The 20,684-nt window shown below is 41.6% G+C and overlaps 1 protein-coding gene across 1 annotated transcript in view; it reads right to left on the bottom strand.

The window, feature by feature from the left end:
- si:ch211-106n13.3 (vWFA and Collagen domain-containing protein) overlaps positions 1-18,925 on the bottom strand; it is a 37,159-nt gene extending 18,234 nt beyond the window's left edge. The window contains exons 1-17 of the mRNA XM_042105210.1: positions 18,787-18,925; positions 18,434-18,546; positions 17,648-18,208; positions 16,786-16,945; positions 16,319-16,544; positions 15,589-15,762; positions 15,219-15,296; positions 15,085-15,096; positions 14,874-14,957; positions 14,593-14,646; positions 14,279-14,332; positions 11,525-11,578; positions 11,175-11,228; positions 10,917-10,970; positions 10,683-10,736; positions 9,908-9,961; positions 1,200-1,253 (exon numbers count right to left, since the gene is read on the bottom strand). Of these exons, the coding sequence (XP_041961144.1) occupies positions 1,200-1,253; positions 9,908-9,961; positions 10,683-10,736; positions 10,917-10,970; positions 11,175-11,228; positions 11,525-11,578; positions 14,279-14,332; positions 14,593-14,646; positions 14,874-14,957; positions 15,085-15,096; positions 15,219-15,296; positions 15,589-15,762; positions 16,319-16,544; positions 16,786-16,945; positions 17,648-18,208; positions 18,434-18,506 (1,800 nt within the window). The 5' untranslated portion in view covers positions 18,507-18,546; positions 18,787-18,925. The remainder of the gene's footprint in view (positions 1-1,199; positions 1,254-9,907; positions 9,962-10,682; positions 10,737-10,916; positions 10,971-11,174; positions 11,229-11,524; positions 11,579-14,278; positions 14,333-14,592; positions 14,647-14,873; positions 14,958-15,084; positions 15,097-15,218; positions 15,297-15,588; positions 15,763-16,318; positions 16,545-16,785; positions 16,946-17,647; positions 18,209-18,433; positions 18,547-18,786) is intronic.
- Between the last annotated feature and the right edge of the window lie 1,759 nt (positions 18,926-20,684).

Here is a 20,684-nt window from a genome sequence, read left to right as displayed (position 1 = left end):
ATGTGAAGAAATTGACAATAAAGCTGACTTTGACTTTGAAGCCAGGATATCTTGGTTATCCTGGCTCAATTTATCTGTGATCCGGTTGCACAAAAGCGGGATGGGGGCAGCAGGATATGTTATGGTATAAGTCACCATGGCGATTTATTCTGTGGAGCTAGCCTGCTCCAGACCAGGCTAAGTTCCAGGATCTATTTAATCTCATCCCTTATCTCAGTCAGCAGTCACCACAAACGGAAACCAATAGTTATTCCACTGCCCACTACACATTGTTATCACATATAACTAGACCCACTGTCATTATTTAAACGTTTGTGATCATTAATTAACTTTTACATACTCGCCATTCCCGACCTGTCATGTACAATGTGACATCACGGGAGCGCCATAACCATTTTTCTAACCAATATTCTCCTAAACAGAGGTGTTGCTGTTTGTTGCTGTTGTGAAAAGGCTATCGCTACCTACTTTACACCGTAGAAGAAGCAATGAAGCCACTCTAGTTGCCATGGTGAATCAGTGAATCTGTGATCGGTGGCGGGGTCTATTTGAGGGAGCCATGAGTGCGCTCTTATCCAGGATCGGCTTCTCCTGGCTTGATGAATCCATGTCTGCTCATCCTGGCTTGTTCTTTGTGCAACCAATTAAGCTTGTACGCTCTTGTTTTGGATTCATTGAGCGCAGCTCAGTAACTTATCCCGGATGTCTTAATTCTGCTTTTGTGCAACAGGCCCCAGGACTGCAGGTCTCGATAAACATTGGCAATCAAAGCAGCATGAGAAAGCTACAAAGCGATTGGTCGAGGCACAATGTGTGGGCCTAGAGGCGGGCACTCCTTTAGACGGGCCAATGGATTCCGCCATGCGAAAAATTGAAGTTGATCAACACAGTCTACCACATCTTGAAATGTGAAGAATCTTTCAAAAAATAAATGCAAATCATTTTTATTGAGACTAACTAGTGTCGTCCTTATTTTAGTGCACAAACAGAGAAAACTGAAAATAACAGGCTGTTAATAATGGGGCAACCATTTTTTTGTCTTTGGCACCAAAACCTCATGTCTGGTTGCCCAGCAGGCAACCACTTTTAAAAGCTAATGTTGAGCCCTGATAGAGTATTACTTATAATATATAGAGAATATATATATATAATATAGAGAAGGCAAATGAGAAAAAAAAACGTTGTCTAACTTCACTTACTGGAACTCCGCTCTGTCCATCATTACCAGCAACACTGGCTTCCCCCTTTTCACCCTGAAATGTAAATGGGAACACAGAAAAGATGAAATATTTAGCATGTGATGTAATACTTTATCTGCATGTAGATCATGACATGACTTTCTGACCATCAGTCAGACGGATGTGTGTCCAGATGGAAACAGGATGTTTTTCTCTCACTCATGCACCTGTCATGCTGCCTGTTTCAGATGTGAAGATTGTGGTACATGCTTAGTAGTTGTGGTAAACATGCACACACATATATAATACACACACAGAAACACACATACACACTAGGGATGGGTAGAGTAACTCGCGACTCTACGGTCATGATACTTTACCGAAAAACATTAAAGCAACACCAAAGAGTTTTTTGTACCTTAAAATAATGTTTCCAAAATCGTTTCAGTGGTTCATCAACTCATAACAGGGGGAACGGCAATTCTGCATTTGTTTCGCGGCCCTCTATCGGCTATAACCGTACTATGTAAGTTTGCCAGATCGGGTAGCGGATCTGTAGTTCGATGGAATGAGACATAAGAAACTACAAATTTGACTTGCATCTGATGTCGCAATACATCGTACTTTTATAAGTCATGCAAAATAATCTACCTTGTCTGTGGACATCATTATTTGCAAAGCCGGTGCTGGATAAACAAATAGCGTGCGTGCGACAGAGGGAAAGTTCTTTGGTGTTGCTTTAATATCACGATTCAGCAATTCTGCAAAACTTCATACATTGCAAATGGGACAGGCCCTTTTGGAAAACATTGGTATTGAGATGATCAGTCAACTTGAATGCAAGAGTTTTAAACAAATGTGTGTTGCTTATGCAGCCGTGTAAGGCCCGTTTCACACCGGGTGTGTGGGTGTGAGCGTGTCAGCGTGTCAGCTGCGTGGCGTGTCCGTTTTTATTTCGGCTCCCATGTTAACAGGTTAGAGCTTGCTCAACGCCTGCGTGTCACACACGTCTCAGGCGCGGCTCGAGCCACGCCAAAAACGTGTGCATGATAGAAATAGGACTCTATCATGTATCAATTTTTCAGGCCACACGCGTGTTGTAAGCGTTTCTGTTCAAAACAGTGAAGAAAAAAAATGACGTGACAAAAAAAGAGACGTTTTAATTGGCAGAGAGGCTGCCGTAGCGCTGTATCAGACACGCTTCTAGTAAGCAAAGACATAGAAAATGTCATGCAGCTGCCACGCAACTGACACGCAACATACATGCAACATACACGCGATGTTCCCAGTGTGAAGCGGGCCTAATCTGCAAAGCGCTGCGGTAAACAGTGGGGCTGATTCAGACTGGGTGCGTGGCATGAGCGTGTCAGCTGTGTGGCGTCCGTTTTTATTTTGCCTCCCATGTTAGCAGGTTAGAGCTTGCACACTACCTGCGTGACACGGCAAACCGAAAGCGTGTGCATGCTAAAAAATAGGACCGACGCCTATTTGTCACGCAACACGCAAGCGTGTTGGGAGCGTTTTGATTCAAAACAGAAAGTGAGGAGATGTTTTAATAGGCAGAGGGGCCGCCACAGCCCAGCGTCAGACACGTTTCTGGTGTGCAAAGACGTAGAAAACGCCACGCAGCCGCCACACAACTGACACACAACAGAAACGGCACGTTCATGCCACGCACCCAGTCTGAATACACAACAGAAACGCCATGTTCATGCCACGCACCCAGTCTGAATCAGCCCTTTTCACACCACAACACAGGTTCGTGGATATGAGTGTCGCGATTTCGGTTTTGATACCCATATTGTTACAGCCCTACACAGGGGTAATTCACTGTGCTTTCAATGGGCTAAACAAAAGCAAAGAATAGTAAATAAAAGCATACGTTAGGGCAAGTTAGGGCAATACATTTAGTCAGCCATCAAAAAGCAATTGAGAACAGTTTGGTATAGATTTGAAACTGGCAACATTTTTTTTTCCAGCTTTTCCAAAGCTGAACTGCATATCAGGTAAACGCTGTGTCACCATGTTCAGTTCTCACAGTGGGTTTTATCAACAATTTTTTCCTGTGACATGAGTGGTCTGTAGCGTGTAGCCTAGTAAAACATGTCTAGGTAACTGGGTCCCATTCCATTTAGCAATTTAAAAACAAGCAATAGGCCTTTAAAGTCAATTCCGTGACTTACTGGAAGCCAGTGCAGTTATTTTAGTTGTAGTGAGAACCTTAGCTGCTGAAATTTTTATCACCTGAAGCTGTTTGATGGTCGTTTTATATAGCTGAAGTGGGTTTTATCAACAATTTTTTCCTGTGACATGAGTGGTCTGTAGCGTGTAGCCTACTAAAACATGTCTAGGTAACTGGGTCCCGTTCCATTTAGCAATTTAAAAACAAGCAATAGGCCTTTAAAGTCAATTCCGTGACTTACTGGAAGCCAGTGCAGTTATTTTAGTTGTAGTGAGAACCTTAGCTGCTGCAATTTTTATCACCTGAAGCTGTTTGTCGTTTTATATAGCTCTGGAAAAAGTTAAGAGACCACAGCACATTTTTCTGATGTCATCCTACGGTTAATGAGCGACATTCGAGGAGTTGACGGACATATTCAAAATTAAGAGACCACTGCAAATTTGAATATGGCCGTCAACTCATTCGACTATCACTCAGCAACCGTAGGATGACCTCAGAAAAATGTGCAGTTTCTAGACACACTTCAGTGTTTGCTCATGTTTATGCATAAAGTAGTGACTCTGGTAAGGTAAATTGGTGGTAGCGTATCAATAATCTATCTGTATCACTCTAAAATAAACCATATTGTATGCTGTATTGATATTTTGTCCCACCCATAGCACACACAAACACACACACACACACACACACACACACACACACACACACACACACACACACACACACACACACACACACACACACACACACATACACATACACTATAACCATACACAAACTGCATAACCTTCTAACAGCATATTTACTAAAGCAGGGCTGAAGGGAGTGGTGTGTGTGTGTGTGTGTGTGGGGATGTGGGGGGGGGGTGTTAGTTCCTGAAACAGGAGGCTGCCACATGCCTGTACTCTTTTGAAGTGCTGAACTTCTCTCAGCTCTGAGAGATGCACAGGCAGGCAGCAGCCTGTCATTTGCCAAATAAGAAGCCTGTATGATCTTATAAAAGTGCTGGTAAAACTGTAATGGTTGTAAATATTGAGGAAGACTAGGGCTGATTGGCTCCAGAAAATGTGTAACCCTGACAAGTGAATAAAGCTAACACACTTGCACTGTTCCACATGGATGGCACTATTAAGATGTCATGTCACCAGTTCAGGATTACGCTAAAAAGTAATAATGGTAATTGAACAAAACATATAAAGCACACTGGAGAGAGTGGAGAAAAAGTGGTGCCATTATTTCTTAAACAACTTAACACATTTAATTAATCTACGACAGATATACGGTCAGACCCAAAAGTATTTGGAGAGTGACACAATTTTTGTACTGTTGTCTCTGTACCACAAGAACAGATTTGAAATGAAGCTATGAAGATGTGATTGATTAATTCAAGGGGCTGAACAAAAATATAGTATTATAATGTATATGACTACATTGTCACCCCATTGGATCTGAGTGTATACATCAATGTGCAGTGCTGTGTTCATGCAAAAGCTCTGTATTAAGATTTCAATCCACCTAAATGGTCCAATTAAGTTAAGTTGCTAAGAAACTGGTATTCTGTTGTATTGAAAGTGTGTCATTTTTTCCTCAGTGTACAGTAATTAGGATAAGCCACAGAAGGGCATGAAGCTATTTTTGGGGCTTAACCTCACACATTAAAGAGTGATATTTGTATTGTGCCTGTCAGGGTTGTAATTTATGTTTTAATAAAGATGAAATGTGTAACTCTTTCATATTGGGAAAGTCTTCTATTTGCATAGTTTAAATCTTTCATACGCTAAAAGGTTTTCTTAAAATACTAATTTCCCTTATTCAAGTGATTAGCAATGTTTTAAAAACCTCAAGACAGCAAGAGTAGAGATAGAAAGAGAAATTAAATAGCAAGGTTACAATGAGACAGAAAGAGAAATGGAATAGCAAGGGTACAATGAAACAGAAATAGAAATTGCCATCCTAACAACATGACTGTCACGTGTGGGAACTAAATGCTGACGCTTCACACTGAAAGGCCTGTGATTATGAGGCAAGACCATGTGGCACCCAAGACTGCCTTAAAGAAGGTTATCTATGAGATACGCTGTATGAAAAGCCATGTGAATTGCCAAATTACAAGCCATCTTCTGCATGTCAAAGTTGGCTACTATCACTGGGCAAAGGTCGCCGCATTCCCACCTATCTAGATAATCAAATTGGAATGCTGGCGGGCTGGCTGGCACTGCAGGGCTCCCCCATCAGGGAGCCATCACCCTGGGGGAACTGATGGAGGGTGGGCCTGTTGGGGCCTGTCTGGCAGGTTCCTGCCCATTAGATCACTCTGATAGTGACAGTGATGGGCACCCTTTGCAAACACATGTTGCAAACAAACTGCACACCACACACATACACACACAGAAGCAAACATGCAATCAAGCACACTTACTATAAACGCACCTGCAATACGTATGCATCTGCACATAAACTCTGTCCACATGTAGAGAGCACAGCCCCCCCCCCCCCCATCCCCCACTCACTTACACACAAAGTAATACAGAAACAGAGAAGTATTAGGTCTGCAACATTCAACAACCTGGAGGACCTCACATACTGACAAGAGGTAGGTTTTGAATTACAACATAAAGTAATTGTACCCTCTGCCTGGTTGTCTATAATTTTCCTCACAAAAGACAACACAAGAATACCAATTAAGAACATCCTTAGATCCCTCGAGGCCGATATTACATCCACCTCATACAGGGCTTTGGGAATTTCAAACGCCTCAACAAATCATTTTTTTTCAATTCTCCCTTTTAAATAATCATCAAGATAGCCAGCCTCATTTTAAAAACTTGCCATGAAATCATCTGAGCCCAGTATGCTCTCTGTCTCTCTCCCCCTCTCTCTCTCTGTCATTTTTTACTGCCCTGGCTCTGTGTGCGTTTGCCGGTGATTAGAGGGTGCGTAAGCTGCGGCCGCTGCACCGGCTGCTCTGCGGTGGAGAACCCACCCCGGCGAGGCAGCTTTCATCTGTACCACCACATGAAATCCACCGTCGGTTAGCTAATCATCCAGCGCACTGGAACGGCGGGCATGCGGGAGGGAGGGAGGGGAGGTTATGGGATTGGAGGGGAGGAGAGGGGAGCTGGGGTTGTAAACCTCAGGGAATGGTTCCAGATTTACACAGGTCTGGTATTTACGCTGTCTTGTAATCCAAAAAGGCAGGGCATCAGTGCGAGTGGTTGCGGTGGTGATGTGTGCGGGGAAGGTGGGGTGTGCAAATGAATTCCAGACGACAAATTTCTTGCGACCGAGTAGCATTCATCACACTTATTCATAACATTTCCCAAGTGAATTACTTTTATTACATCTAGTGATACCCTGCAACACACACACACACACACCTCCCGCAAAAGATACCAAAATCTATTTTGTCTAATAAGACTGCCAGGGTGCTAAGCATCATCTGGGCCTCTCACAAAGAGCATCACCAGTCACAGACAGGCACAGTTTCCTTCCTCTTATGCAGAAATGACATCTTTTTAGCTTCACTGCATTCTGAGAATGGTAGGGGTCCTGGAGGGATGAGAACCCTCAAGTTCCACTCTCTATGACACTTACAGCTTTTGACCTCCAAGAGATCTGATAAGCTCTGGGGTTGTAAGATGGTTTAGAAACTGTAAAACATCTAACTGCCACACTTGGAGTAGTGGCAGTGAGGAGGAAGACATTGTTCCTCTTTCGTTGAATGCAAACTCATCACCCACATCAACCAGGGAAGTTCTACAGTACTTGCACAACTGACAGATGCGCATCTAATTGGGCATTAGCAAACCTTGGATAGTTATCGCTGACACCATAGACATAATATACATAGACGCCGCATTGGCTGCTGGAAACAAGAAATGCGGCCGCCATCTTGGACCGGTCATACTCCTCATTGCGTTGCAGCAGAAAACACAAGATGACAGCACTGTGCAGCATGTTCCTGCTCAAATCGGCGGACCATACTCGGGGGATTTACTTTTCACAAGTAAGATTTAACATTACCGTACTATTGGTTGTATTTTGTATTTTCGAACAATGTGGCCTGTATCATAGCTACATGTATGACCTTTGCAGCAAAACAAACCGCGTGAAAATCTGTTCGGTATTCAGTGAGATATGATTAATTAAGTGTGCTGACAGCTCATTGCACCGGCCAAACAGATTACACTGAGTGGAGTGGATGACCGGTCCAAGATGGCGGCTCCAAATCTCGTCAGCGCTAGTAGGGAGCAGCGGTCGATGCGGCGTCTATGTATATTATGTCTATGGCTGACACCATGTTTATTGTGATACTTAGCAAGTTAGCGAGTTAGCAACGACCATAATTGACAATGGAGTCTATGTTAAAGAATAAGATAATGCACTGATAATGACACTGACGCTAATGTCAGTTGACATTATATACTATATATTATATACTCCAATACCATGGAGTCAGTTTGGACTGTGTAGAGGAGCACTGAGGAATTTCCATTTCATTTCAATTCAATTCAGTGACAGACTGTTTAATGACATACTGTCACCGGCTGATTAAAGTACTCATAAGGCGGCCGATTAAATAAAAACTGTCCACAGACACAGGCAGCATTGTGTGGCTACTGTGGAACAATGTTTACACTCCCCTTGTGCCAAATTCATTTTAGGGTTCAGGGAACTCCGAACTGTGTAACCAACAGGACATTATTGTAGTAAGTAACTTTGCAATTCAAATAGGCACTTTTGGGTATTAAAGATAATCTTTAAGACTTATGATAACATTTATCCAGTCTGTCATCTTTTCTACAGAATCATTCAGCCAAAGTCTCTTTAATGATTAAATTACTTTATTTTATTACATCATGTAAAAAATCATCTATTGACCATTAGCCACCATGCTCCCTCAAAGATGTTATGTGGACAACGTCCGTAAACGCGGATATTGAGTCATTACAGAAGCTGAGAATGGTGATTCACCAGAGTCAGATTCTAAATGTCACGTCTGCAGTTTGCAGTACAGCAGCACCATGCGTGCAATTAACACAGAGCGAACACCGCCTAGAGCCAGGAACCTTTTCAAAGACTTGGCGGAGGCAGAACACAAGCAAGTGTGTGTAGTTTAATAGGTCTGTAAATAGCTGGGTGTCAGTGGGTTTCTACACACACACACACCCACACACACACCAAGACTCATACACATACACACACACACACACACACACACACACATACACACACACTGTAGGCAGGGAGCTTTCCCTTTGGGCGACATGCAGATGCAAGGACAGATGCTGATGTGTTTTGAAAATAGGCCAAAGTCAGGGATTCTACCCCCCCAATGTCCACCATGATGGAAAACCAAATTTCTAATCAGAATTAAGCTGTGTTGCACTCCCCGACAGAATCAAATCGGTTTGACTTTCACTCAATCTTTCCGATGGCAAAATATGATATCCTGAATATTTCTTAAACTGTAATTTGCCCCCATTTCTTCTGACCTCAGCCGACTGGGCTAAGTGGCGTTAGCTGCAGTCACTGGAAAACTTGTAATCAACTTTACAGTTCATGTACAAAGTTGTTTCTGGGGGGAGAGGGAAGATTTTCTGCTAGCTTTCTTTCATATATGGCTTCAGAGCAGTATTATCTTGGAGACTGTTAGGCTGCAAGCTGAATGTCTCAGAACAAACAAATTCTCGCCATGGAACCAAAAAATAAAATGGCAACCCTTACAAAGTTTACCCAAGGTAACAGGCCATACATAAACAAATAAAAGGGAAAATCACCCTCTCAGTGTTTTGTTTAGCAACAATAATTTCCTACACATACAAATACAAATACAGATAGATACACACACACACACACACACTCACACTCACACTCACACTCACACTCACACTCACACTCACACTCACACTCACACTCACACACACACAGTCATACAGAGAAATGTGCTCTTCCTCTCTATACGGCTCAGTCTGACTCTTTATTTAGACGTGCGATGGAGGCGACATACAGTTCGTCTGCCTCCTGTTGGTCAAGCACTAAAAAAGATGAATCAAATACACTGCTAACCACAAATATGCATCCTTAGGGCAAAAATATATCGCTGCACATACATAGCCCTCTTTGAAGGGAGTTTCTTAAAATTACGCTCCATGTAACTATCGGCTAAGATGATGAGTGGTGTAGGATATCATGTTTACCTCCTGGGAGAAGCTGTGGTTAAACGGCTTTCAATTCCACTTTATGAAATCTAAAGTGCCTTTGCTTGTAAATGATAGGAAATCGGTCTTACAAGAAGTCCAGACAGAAGCTTCCTTGGCCTTGTTTTTTTTAAATATGATTACAGTATATATTTTTTATACATACAATATAGTATATTTGATTGAATAATACCTTATGCAGGTATGTAGTTACTTTGGTTGGCAAAGTTATATATAAATATAACTTCACATAGCTGAGTGTTTGAATTTTGAGGTGTGTTTGACATTGTACATGGTAGTGATTGTGTACAGCCTTAGTATATGGTAATGAATTAACCCTAACTTACCTTTGGGCCAGCTGGGCCAGGTAGACCATCTGTTCCTGGCAGCCCAGGTTCCCCCTGGAAAGAGAGCACAAATACGGACATTGAGTCACATCGAAAACACAGTCACACTGTTACATAAAGTTCCTTAGAGAACATATACTGGAACTGTACTGAGTAGAACTACATCATCAACTACATTATCCTTGAATGGTCCATCAAACAGTAGTTACTGAAATTGTTCTGAAATGTCTCTAATAGTTCAACTTAGTGACATGGACAGACACAGACGAGTTTCCATGTCCAATGTTAAATCCTACTTAAATCCACACATTCTTCAACAAACAGCAGACCCTTTAATGTTAATTTTTTTTCCCAAATAGTTCTGTGAAGAATAAGTCAGTTCTGTCCCCCTCTTTTACTTCTCTTTCCTAGTCTTGGGTCACTCAGTGACTTCCTTGCTATTTGTTTGATCATGAACGTGTGTGCTCATGAACTCAAATATGCCAAATCAGTCCCAAAATGAATAAGATTATTTCAAATAGTTCTCTGTGGCACTAAAAGACAAGTCAGTGCTTCCCAGCACAGCTAAGGGGTGACCTCTGTGTCCCTTGTGTCATTAATCTCTAGGCCTCCACCCGGTTCAGTCTGCGACAGAAGAAATGGCCCATGAAACAGCCATTCTCTCAAGGGAAGGGAGCAGCCCTCAATGAGCCTTAGACCGACTGATTGTTGTTATTAGGGGTGTGAGGATAACACACAGACACGCATGCATACACACACACACACACACACTTACCACTGGTCCAGGATTTCCTGGTGGGCCCTGCACCCCTGTCTCCCCCTGGTTCCCCTGAGGGGTGAATAAATGGGAGAGGAGGTTAAATCAAGTGCGTCACTCTACTGAGTTTGCCTTAAAGTTCTAAGTTAACAGATGCACTTCTAGCGCCATCTGGGCCAAACATGGACATTAGCACACATAATGAAGACTGTGCAGCTTAATGTCACAAGACATCTTCACACTTTCCTTTACCTTGACCGCTGTCAGGTCAATCTCATTCAAGTCCAGGTGCGAATATCCTGGTCCCTAAAAAGAATCAGGATACGTTATGGAACACATTTTTGAAAAGATGCACTGATGTTCAATAACACCAGATAGATAGATATATATTATTAGATAGATATATAGATATAGATAGACAGATGGCCATAAACGATTAACGAATAGCCCTGAACTCTGGGCTCATTAAATTGTCTAACATTGCATTCATGAAGTGTCTGACTGTCTTACTGTGGGTCCGGGAGGTCCTGGTCGCCCTGGAGGCCCTTCAGAACCTATATCACCCTAGCAATACAAACCAAGCAAGACTGTTTATCAAATTTCTGCTTATTAATTATACGTTTATTACACAATCTTTAGATTGTTTTACACATTTGTTTTATGTTTATGCTATTCAGAATAATTAAACACTTTATTCAGTGATTCACTGTGATATTCCGCAAACATTTTTAGAAGTAATTAGATGGTGATGGAAACACTAGCTGGTGAGGGTATTACAAAATAATCATACGATATTACAATGTCATTGATCACAGGTATAGGCTGTTAAGACAGCACAGAAGATGATGACGGGTGTTTACCTTAGGCCCACCAATCCCTCTCTCCCCCTTCATGCCCTGTTGGCCTGGTTCACCCTGCACAAAGGCAACGACAGACAGACGAACATACAGACAGACAGACAGAACATCAGTTACAGTATGCCAAATCAGTTACTGTACATTCCATCCCAAAATCTAAAAGACAGATGGATAGGGTACCAATCGGTACCATTCAAAGGATCTCATAGTGATTTTTGACAAGGTTTTAGAATTATAGAATTAGAAAATATGTGATAGCATTGCATTTGGGGTAGCTTTTTGTGTTTTATCAGCCTCTTTATGTCCATTGTATGTCTATGGATGGATATCTGGGTGAATAGGCTAACAATTTTAACTAATACCGGTAGATATCCTCACAAAACTTTCACAGCTGATTATTTACATTAAGGCGAGACACTACAGGTGAATAGGGTAAATTTTTTAACAAGCAGATATCACTATGAAACTTCCCCAGTTGATTACTTACATTAATATGAGAAAAAAATGTATTACAAGTTTGCTGTAATTTAATGTTTACATATGCAAATTAGGCATTATCTAATTAAATATGCGCTAATTTGCATACATTTTAAGGCACGAAACCTGAGCATTGGATACAGCCAAGTTCAAAATTATGTTTTCATTGTGTTCAGATATTAGATGGGAAAACATTTACAGAGGGATTTATGAATATCTACTTTTGTTATCCTGTAAATCAGAAAATTATGTCACTAGCCCTAAAAAAATCGCTTTTTTCCATGTTTTTAGGCATAAAATGTCATGTAAGTCAGGCTAGGAATATTATATCAACAAACCCCTCTGTAGAAATCTTCGACATATAGTTAGGCATAAGTCTAGAAAGTTTGGTGTATGTACGTGCTTCTGAAGTGGAGTTTTTGAGCTCAGAGTGTGAGTGGAAACTCATTTTGAGAAAACAGCCTTGAAAGACAGCCAATGAGATTCCGTTCTCAGCCTAGACTCGCCTTTGAACTTTCGCGATTGGTTACTGATACAAAGGAAGTGTCCATATATGGATCACATAGCGTGATACAGGAAAAACAGAGCTTTACAACGGTAGTACACATGTTATGTTTTGGACCACGGTCGCGGGAGTGCATGCAAGGTTAGAATGCTAACTTTTGCTGAATTTAGGAGAAATATACAGGCGCGAGTAGACACAATATAATGAAATAAACACCTAAATGTGTAAATCGGACTTTTTTGTTGTAGTAGTGTGATAGAATACATGCTAAGGTAACATACTAGCTCAAAATCTCGAAATTGACCAGTGCATGAAAAAACGATGTTTTCACCTGCCGTGTCTCGCCTTAAGTCAATATTTTTTTGTATTGGAACTTTTCTGAAATTTTATGTACCGGTATAAGTATGTAAATGAGCCATTATCTAACTGTACTGAAATACACAATCATTTTCATACATATTAGGTACAAAAACCTTAAGACTGGATAAAGTCAGGTTCAAAATTCTTCTTTTTGTACAGTATTTCATTTTGGACAAATTAGAGTGAAATGTTATTACAGTGGGTGTTTGAAGTTTGGGTATTTTGAAAAGATCAGCTATTAAAAAATATATTATCACCATTTTCACAACTCTGAGCCAGAAATCCCCACTTCAATTGTACTTACAAACACTAAAGTTTCCAGTTATACTCCTAAATGCCGGAGCATTTTATAGAGGAGGAGGTTGTTCATATATGATTTGTAATCTATAGTATGGAAAGTAAATAAAGGGGCTTTCAACACATTTATGAAGACATTCTCAAAATACAGCATTTTAGGAATCTCAGGAATAACATTTCACTCTAGTATGAAAAACAAAAAGAAGAATTTTGAACCTGACTTTATACAATGTTAAGATTTCTGTACTTGAAACGTATGAATATTATTGCATATTTCATTAGATAATGGCTGATTAACAGATTTATACATACCGGTAATACTTTTGACATAATGTAAACAATCAGCTGTGGAAGTTTTATGGGGATATTATATTAGTTAAGATTTGTAGACTATTCACTTGTAATATATCTGCATAAGCGTATAACAGACATAAACAGGGTGATAACACACAAAAAGCTACTACTTAATAGCCTAGAAATCTAGACGCACCCTAGCGGCGGCAAATTAATTTGCTCAGCCTGTACGTCTAGTTACTAGTTATCGTCTAGTAACGAATTTCTATTGGCTTAACACCGTGGATGTTCTCCAATCACAGCGCTCTATTTCGTTAGAGAGTCTTAAGGCGGGCTTAACAGGATAACGACATCCTGCGACGGTGAACAACAAGGAAGGTGGCTATGGCGAACGAAGAGCGGTTGTTTGAATCGGCGTTGGCGTCAACTTTGGAGGAGTTGGACTTGTGCTTTTCTTTGAAAGTAGAGCAACACAATGCACTTAAGTCATTCCTTTCGAAGAAGGATGTATTTGCCGTTTTGCCGACCGGATACGGATATGGTCGTAGCGCTGGCCTATTGCATGCCTAGGCAGTTTGAAAGACAATTCTCTGCCCGCCCCTTGGATTAAGCAGGTGAATGATTCGATTCCAGACTATACATTTCAATGATATAGGATGGCCCGCCAGGCTAACTACTTAATGCAATGCTATCATTTCTTTTCTAACTCCAAGGGTGGTACACCTTGCCAAAAATCGCTATGAGACTTATTCTGGCTCAATGACTATCTGTGTTGCCTAAGATGGGTCAACACACACTAGGCAGGGATAGTAAAGTGCTCTCACCTTCTCTCCATGCTTCCCTGGCTCACCTGGATATCCACGCTCACCCTGCTTTCCCTTCAGAAACACAAACCAAAACAAACCTTTTAAACTACCCAAGATGCCACATAGTAGCTTTTCCTTTTCACTCATACATCACTCACAATGCATAATGTTGTGTTCACACTAATATCACATCTTAAGATATCTGCATACTGAGACCATGAAGTATTTCCTTTAAGTATTGACTTCTGCTTGCTGATAATATGCATTGCAGTGTTATATGGTTAATAAAGGGATGGTGGAGTCATTTAGAGATGTCGGTGTGGAGTACTCACAGGCTTACCGTCAGGCCCAGGGGGACCCTCTCGACCCTTCTCACCCCGAAAGCCCTATGAGGTTATATAACATGTCAGTATTATATATGATTTCATTCATTCATTTATGCCACAACATTGTCTTTTATTAACATTCACCAACCCACACAATCGACTATTTAGCTGTTCATCATCCACGCATCCATCCGTTCATGTATCCATCAATCACATAAAATGAATAACATGAAGAATTATGCAGTTAAATATCTCTATTGAAGTCTAGTATAGGGTGCATTAATCACCATAGGTCCAGGAAGGCCAGGAGGTCCAGGCTTTCCAGAGGGGCAGTCACAGTTTCCCGCCGTGATGGAGCGATCAAATGGACACTGTGGAGAATGGACACGTAAAGGTATGTAGCTACATACAGTAGATCCCTTGTTTAGCTATGTGCATTCATTTCACATTGTAGCTCAATATTTCATGAACAAATGGTAGGTCATCAAAGGGACTCACCCTATCATCCTCCTGACAATACAAAAAGCAAAAACAATAGACATATGAATACATCATCATAATTAATATAGATACATTATGAATTAATATGTCATTATTGTTCATTTCAATATTGGGACAAAAGATCATCTCACCACTGTGTAGATTTCACAGGCAGTCTCTCTGTCACTTTGCCCAGGGTCACAGTACAGTCGCAATTTCTGAATAATAATCTGGAAAAACACCACAGGAACAGCATAGAACTTCCTTCTGAATTTTCTTCACAATTCAGCAGCATTTCTAAGACCTGAACACCCTCTGTTGTTTTTGTCACCGCTACTCTTCTTAATATTATTACGGCAGACACCCCAGTATAAATAGAAGCGCATAACCAAGCTTTGCCAGATACTGTGGTCACACTGGGGAGCCTGTGTCATCTCCCTGCCAATTCCTCAAACGTTCCCTTGCCAAAAGATGACGCCAGCGCGTGACTGCCTGACCGCACAACCGGCTCTCCTCTCTTACCGGGACGGTGGTCTCCAGGCTGACTTTCTTGGCCACCTGCGTGCGGCCGTTGATATAAATGGGCACCACCGGATCCAGGAGCTGCTCTTCGATCTGCACATCATCTAGGAAGCATGTGACGCGCCTGGGTTTGACCAGCAGCTTCAGCTGATGCCAGTCCGTGTTGAAGAGTCTCTGTGGAGGGAAGCACGGATCACTTGGGTTGCTGCTGCTGTTTTTGGCAAGAACTGCAAAGTATGCGAGGATTTTTATTTTCTTTCCACTGCATATGGCTCCATTCTAACTGACAGTATTTATCCGTCCTTTAAATAGAGTGCAATTGCTTGCCATTAATAAGTACTGTGGTCCTTTAACTGAGTCGCACATTTTTCCATTTAAAAAATGAAACTTGGTACTATTTCTCTGTCAGTGATAATGGGCTGGACACCGATGGTATTAGAAACATTTCCACTCGCACACTCTTGTTATATCTGGCTAACTCTCAATCGTGTGATAGTGTATCTCAAAAGACTTCACATTAATCTTAGTATGTCTTTGTCAGAAATGCATTTTCATTTGCATACTTAATTCCCAAGGGTATAAATAGTATGTCATCTCACATACGCTAACCCCAAATATACCTTCATCATGTCATCACACCATAATAAACAATATATTTTGGTCTCACATCGCCCTAATTCCAATCCAGATGTACTACGTATAATCCCAACTGTAATTTAACCTCACCCACCTTAATTCCTCCGTGATTAAAAATGACCGACTGCTCCTTCTGTAGCACGCTGGTGGTGGTGAAGGTTACGGACTTCTCGGCACCGTTCAGGGTCACGGCCACCTGCCTCAGGCCTTCCTGGGACAGGATCCTCCACAGATCAAACTTCACCTGATGGGCTGGGCTTTTCAGGCGCACTGTCGCCACAAACACATAGGAGGGAGGGAGACCTTCTGGGAAGAGAACTCTGGAGTGGGCAAAAGGGATATTACTTTACAGTAAGTTAAGGGATTCCTTTAAGTGGAGTATCACATTCCACATTTATCAATATTACCTATATCCACAATAACTTTATATACAGATAAGGAGAACAGTGTGCATTCCCTTAGTGTCTGATATCTCAGGGAATTGACCCATAAACTAGACCTTGATGATGTAACCTTATCCTCCAAAAGGACAATGTCAGAGAGGGGGGGGGGGGGGGTCACCTGGTGTTCAGGGTGATGTCCAGTCGAGCGGTGAGCTGATAGGCGCCCTCTGTGATGAGCGAGCCCTGGACCTTCTTGGCAGTCATGTCTATCTGCATTCCACTGAGCAGGTCAAAGCCCTTCTCGTTGTTATCCGCTATCCTCATAGGACATACAGACTCTGCAGTAGAGGATTTTCATGTTTCATTTTCATCACAGGCTACTAGGGGTTTACAGGAAGTACAGTAGTGGGCCCTACTTGTAGTCTGTTGATTCATACAGCACATGGTTTGAGAATTCATCATTAAGGCAGTGTTTTAGCTATGTTGTATGAATAGCTGTCTTCAATAACTGGAATGACAAAAAGAGGTTGTCCTCCTTATCCTTCACAGCTTTCTATGAACAACTTTGTTGTTCAATAGCCACAGCACATGTTGAGTGAGATTTCATCACACACACCAACCAATACATAACTCTCTCTTTCTCTAACCTTACCCTTACGTTTTTCCTTATAGATGAGAACAGATGGTGTGACAGATGGTAGCAGTTCATATAAAGAAATTCAATGTTTTGGACATGAACAATGAATGCATTGCTACACTGTACTGTAGGGCCTACTTTAGCCTACTACTGAAATGCAGAATGTTGGACATGAAACTGTAGGCTACTGCAGCTATTTCTGTAATCGGAGGCGGCGGAGTTAGTGGATAAAGTGAAAGCTAAGGGGGTGGAAACATATCACAACATCATAACTATATGTTGGGCCAACCTAACAGACACTTTAAAAGACGCCAAGTAGACCTACTAAATTTAGACCAAAGGCGATCTTTTAAGTTTAATTATAAGCTAGACTAGGCCTATAGGCTACAATGACTTCACCCACCTTCACACAGTTTTTGCTCCATCACATCTTTTATATTTCCAATTGAGGTGTAGTCCTCTGTATATAGAACATAGGTGGAGGGAGGCTCGTTGGCCATTGAGACTAATTCAGAGTTGGTGATTTCGTTCCCAACGCCCACGGCAAACAACACAATATTTTGAGCTTTGGCCTCAACGGCTGCGTCCACCACGTCATCCTGCGAGCGACCGTCGGTAAGTACGACCGCGATGCGGTTTCTTGCTGGCAGTGTGCGGTTGTGCGAGGAAAAGACGTGATCAGTGGCGAACTTAATGGCGCGGCCTGTTTGAGTCTTGCCGCCCAGGTAGCTTATTGAAGATATGGCATTGAGAAGGTCCTCGCTGGTCTGCTGCTGTCCGAGGGAAATCTCCAGACGCGGCGTGTCACTGTACTGCACCACGGCTACCTGTGTGTGAAGAGAGCTCACGTCGAACCCGCTGGTGATGTCCATGATCCATCGTTTGGCCTTCTCGAAATCAGGCACTCCCACACTGGACGAGCCATCAATTATGTACACCAGGTCATTTGCGGCTAAGCTGCAACCTGTGAGAGATAGGTCGTTACAGGTGTTCAGCAAGGTGGGTTCGAGAACAGAGAGGCTGCTTATATACAGCTTAGCCTACTTCGTAGAACTTTTTGGTAAAAGAAAATAATAAATTACTTCATTTGACACTATCAAGTATGTAGGCTAACATGCATAAAATGATTCATAAAATGATTCACTGATGTTAAGACAAAGAACAAGGTAAACGAGATGTGTTGCCAGACCTGCTTGTATGTCTTCTGCCCCCCTCATATAAGGCAGGAATAGCCAGAGCAGTAAAGATTGTAATGTCCACATCCTTACTGTATGCCAATAAGTGATTAAACCTGTCAATAAACTGACAAGTATATGGTGTCACAAACATCACATTACATATTAGGCCTACCACCACACAACTGCAGTTTCCTAAAAAGATAAATGGTAAAGCACCTGTCTTTTTTGTTTGTTTTAAATAGAGACATTACATAAATATATTAGAGTTGCAGTAGGTGAGAGAGAGAGAGACAGAACGTTAGAGATGTAGCCACTCAAACATCAACTAAACTCATTGCAAAATCTGTCAACCAAATCGACTTACCTTTCTTATATAAATTAGTTTCCAGTTCACAGTGCAGAAAGGCCCAACACAGTGTCACTTACAGCTTGCTACTTCAAGTATTCTCATTCTTGGGCCCTTGGTAGTGCAGCCTGAATCCTTTGCAGCTACTGTGCTCAGAAAACATGAATAGGACCGGACCCTGGCAGATCCATTTTTATACTCCGCCCAGGTTGTCACGTGCCTGTTTAGATTCTGGATGAGAGGGTGCATGTGCGACAAGCCTCTGTGCAAGGCGATGGAGGGAGGGAGGGAGGGAGGGAGGGAGGGGTGTGGGTTAAACCGTCCACAAACCAGCTTTAAAGCAAATCAAACCCTGTGGTTGCTACCCCCAGGCTCCAGGCTTGCCAAGGCACAGAGGCAGACTCCACACACAGACAGACAGAAATATGAATAGATAAACTAAAAACTAACATAGCTCTTTAGTTAACTAAAGCTAACTTAGCTTGACTAATATAAGCTTTTTGTCAAGGGGGAAGGATTGTATCAGTTCACTGAATTGAATAATTTCTGGGTTGGGGTCACAGGATGCCATAGTTCTGTGGAGTTTGTGGACACTTCAAGTCAGTAGACTGACATAGTGTCTGTAAAAATTGATTTGCTCTTCCTTCACTGCCACTTTCTTGAATTGAGTCTTCTGTGAATTAAAAGTAATACCAACAAAGAAAGGTGCCCACTACAGCTTAGATATTCCAAATTTCATTGACATTCTCTGCTTGGCATAGAAACCCACTGTGTGTGTGTGGATGTGCGCAAAGTTTTTACTAATGGTTCCTGTTATACATATACTTGCACCGCAGATGTGTGCTCCGATTCACTATTTAAACAAACACTGTGTCAAGCTATTTTAGATCAAAGATGCCACAAAGACCACCCCTCCACCATCCCACCCAGGGTACCAGCTCAGGGGCTGACTTAGAGAAAGAGAGCGAGACAGACAGACAGACAGAACCCCTAAACATGGGAGCACAGAAACATATTCTCAGGTATTGTTTAATACGTTTCAGACCCTCTGCTCACTTAACAGATCCTTCAGATGCACAGTGGTTCATATGTTTATGTAAATGAGTGATGGTGTTCCATACAAAGCCCCTCTTTTTTTGTCTGTGTTGACTGCACTTCCAAGCAAAAGGCAGCTAAAACATACATTTATTAAATTGTTCACAAGAATCCAACCAAACAAAAACATACAACATAATGCCGGACAGGAAGGGGACCAATTTGTTTTTAATTTGTTCCTTTTTGGCCCAAGAAAATAGGCATGTTACTGGAATGCTATGTGGCATTGTGACGAGATGGAAAAAGGTTCTGACATGTCTTCCCGCAGATGTAACCAAACCTAATAGTTATGGTTATGGTTCTTGGTAGATGCTTTTGTTCATAGCGACTGACGGTAATACATCTGAAGTAAAAATTTTAAGTAGTCATATAGTCTACATAACAAATGAGTACTTACATAAGCATACTAATAATGGTAAAAAGTAAACAATTTAACAACAATAGCAAATCGTCATAATAATAACCATAGCACATAATTCAAGTGTTTTTGTTTAGAATTGTTTTCCCTAACAAAGCAGGTCAAAATGGCTCATGGAACTTTATAATCTCTAAACAAGTGGCAATGTAAGCTATACTGTATTTACTTTCCAAAACAAACACCTGCCACAATACTTTTAGTAATGTTGATTTACTTCCCAGAGCACCGTTACAGCTCTGAGTAGGCCTAGCTACAGTGAGAGCCGTAGATAGATTCAGAGAAGTATATACCGTAGATAGTATTATAGAATATATATATATATATATATATATATATATATAGAGAGAGAGAGAGAGAGAGAGAGAGAGAGAGAGAGAGATAGATAGATATACATACTATATAC

The sequence above is a fragment of the Alosa sapidissima genome, chromosome 1 (genome assembly GCF_018492685.1).
Source record: "Alosa sapidissima isolate fAloSap1 chromosome 1, fAloSap1.pri, whole genome shotgun sequence".
In the NCBI taxonomy this organism is placed as follows: Eukaryota; Metazoa; Chordata; class Actinopteri; order Clupeiformes; family Clupeidae; genus Alosa; species Alosa sapidissima.
This window is presented reverse-complemented; position numbering and strand designations above follow the sequence as displayed.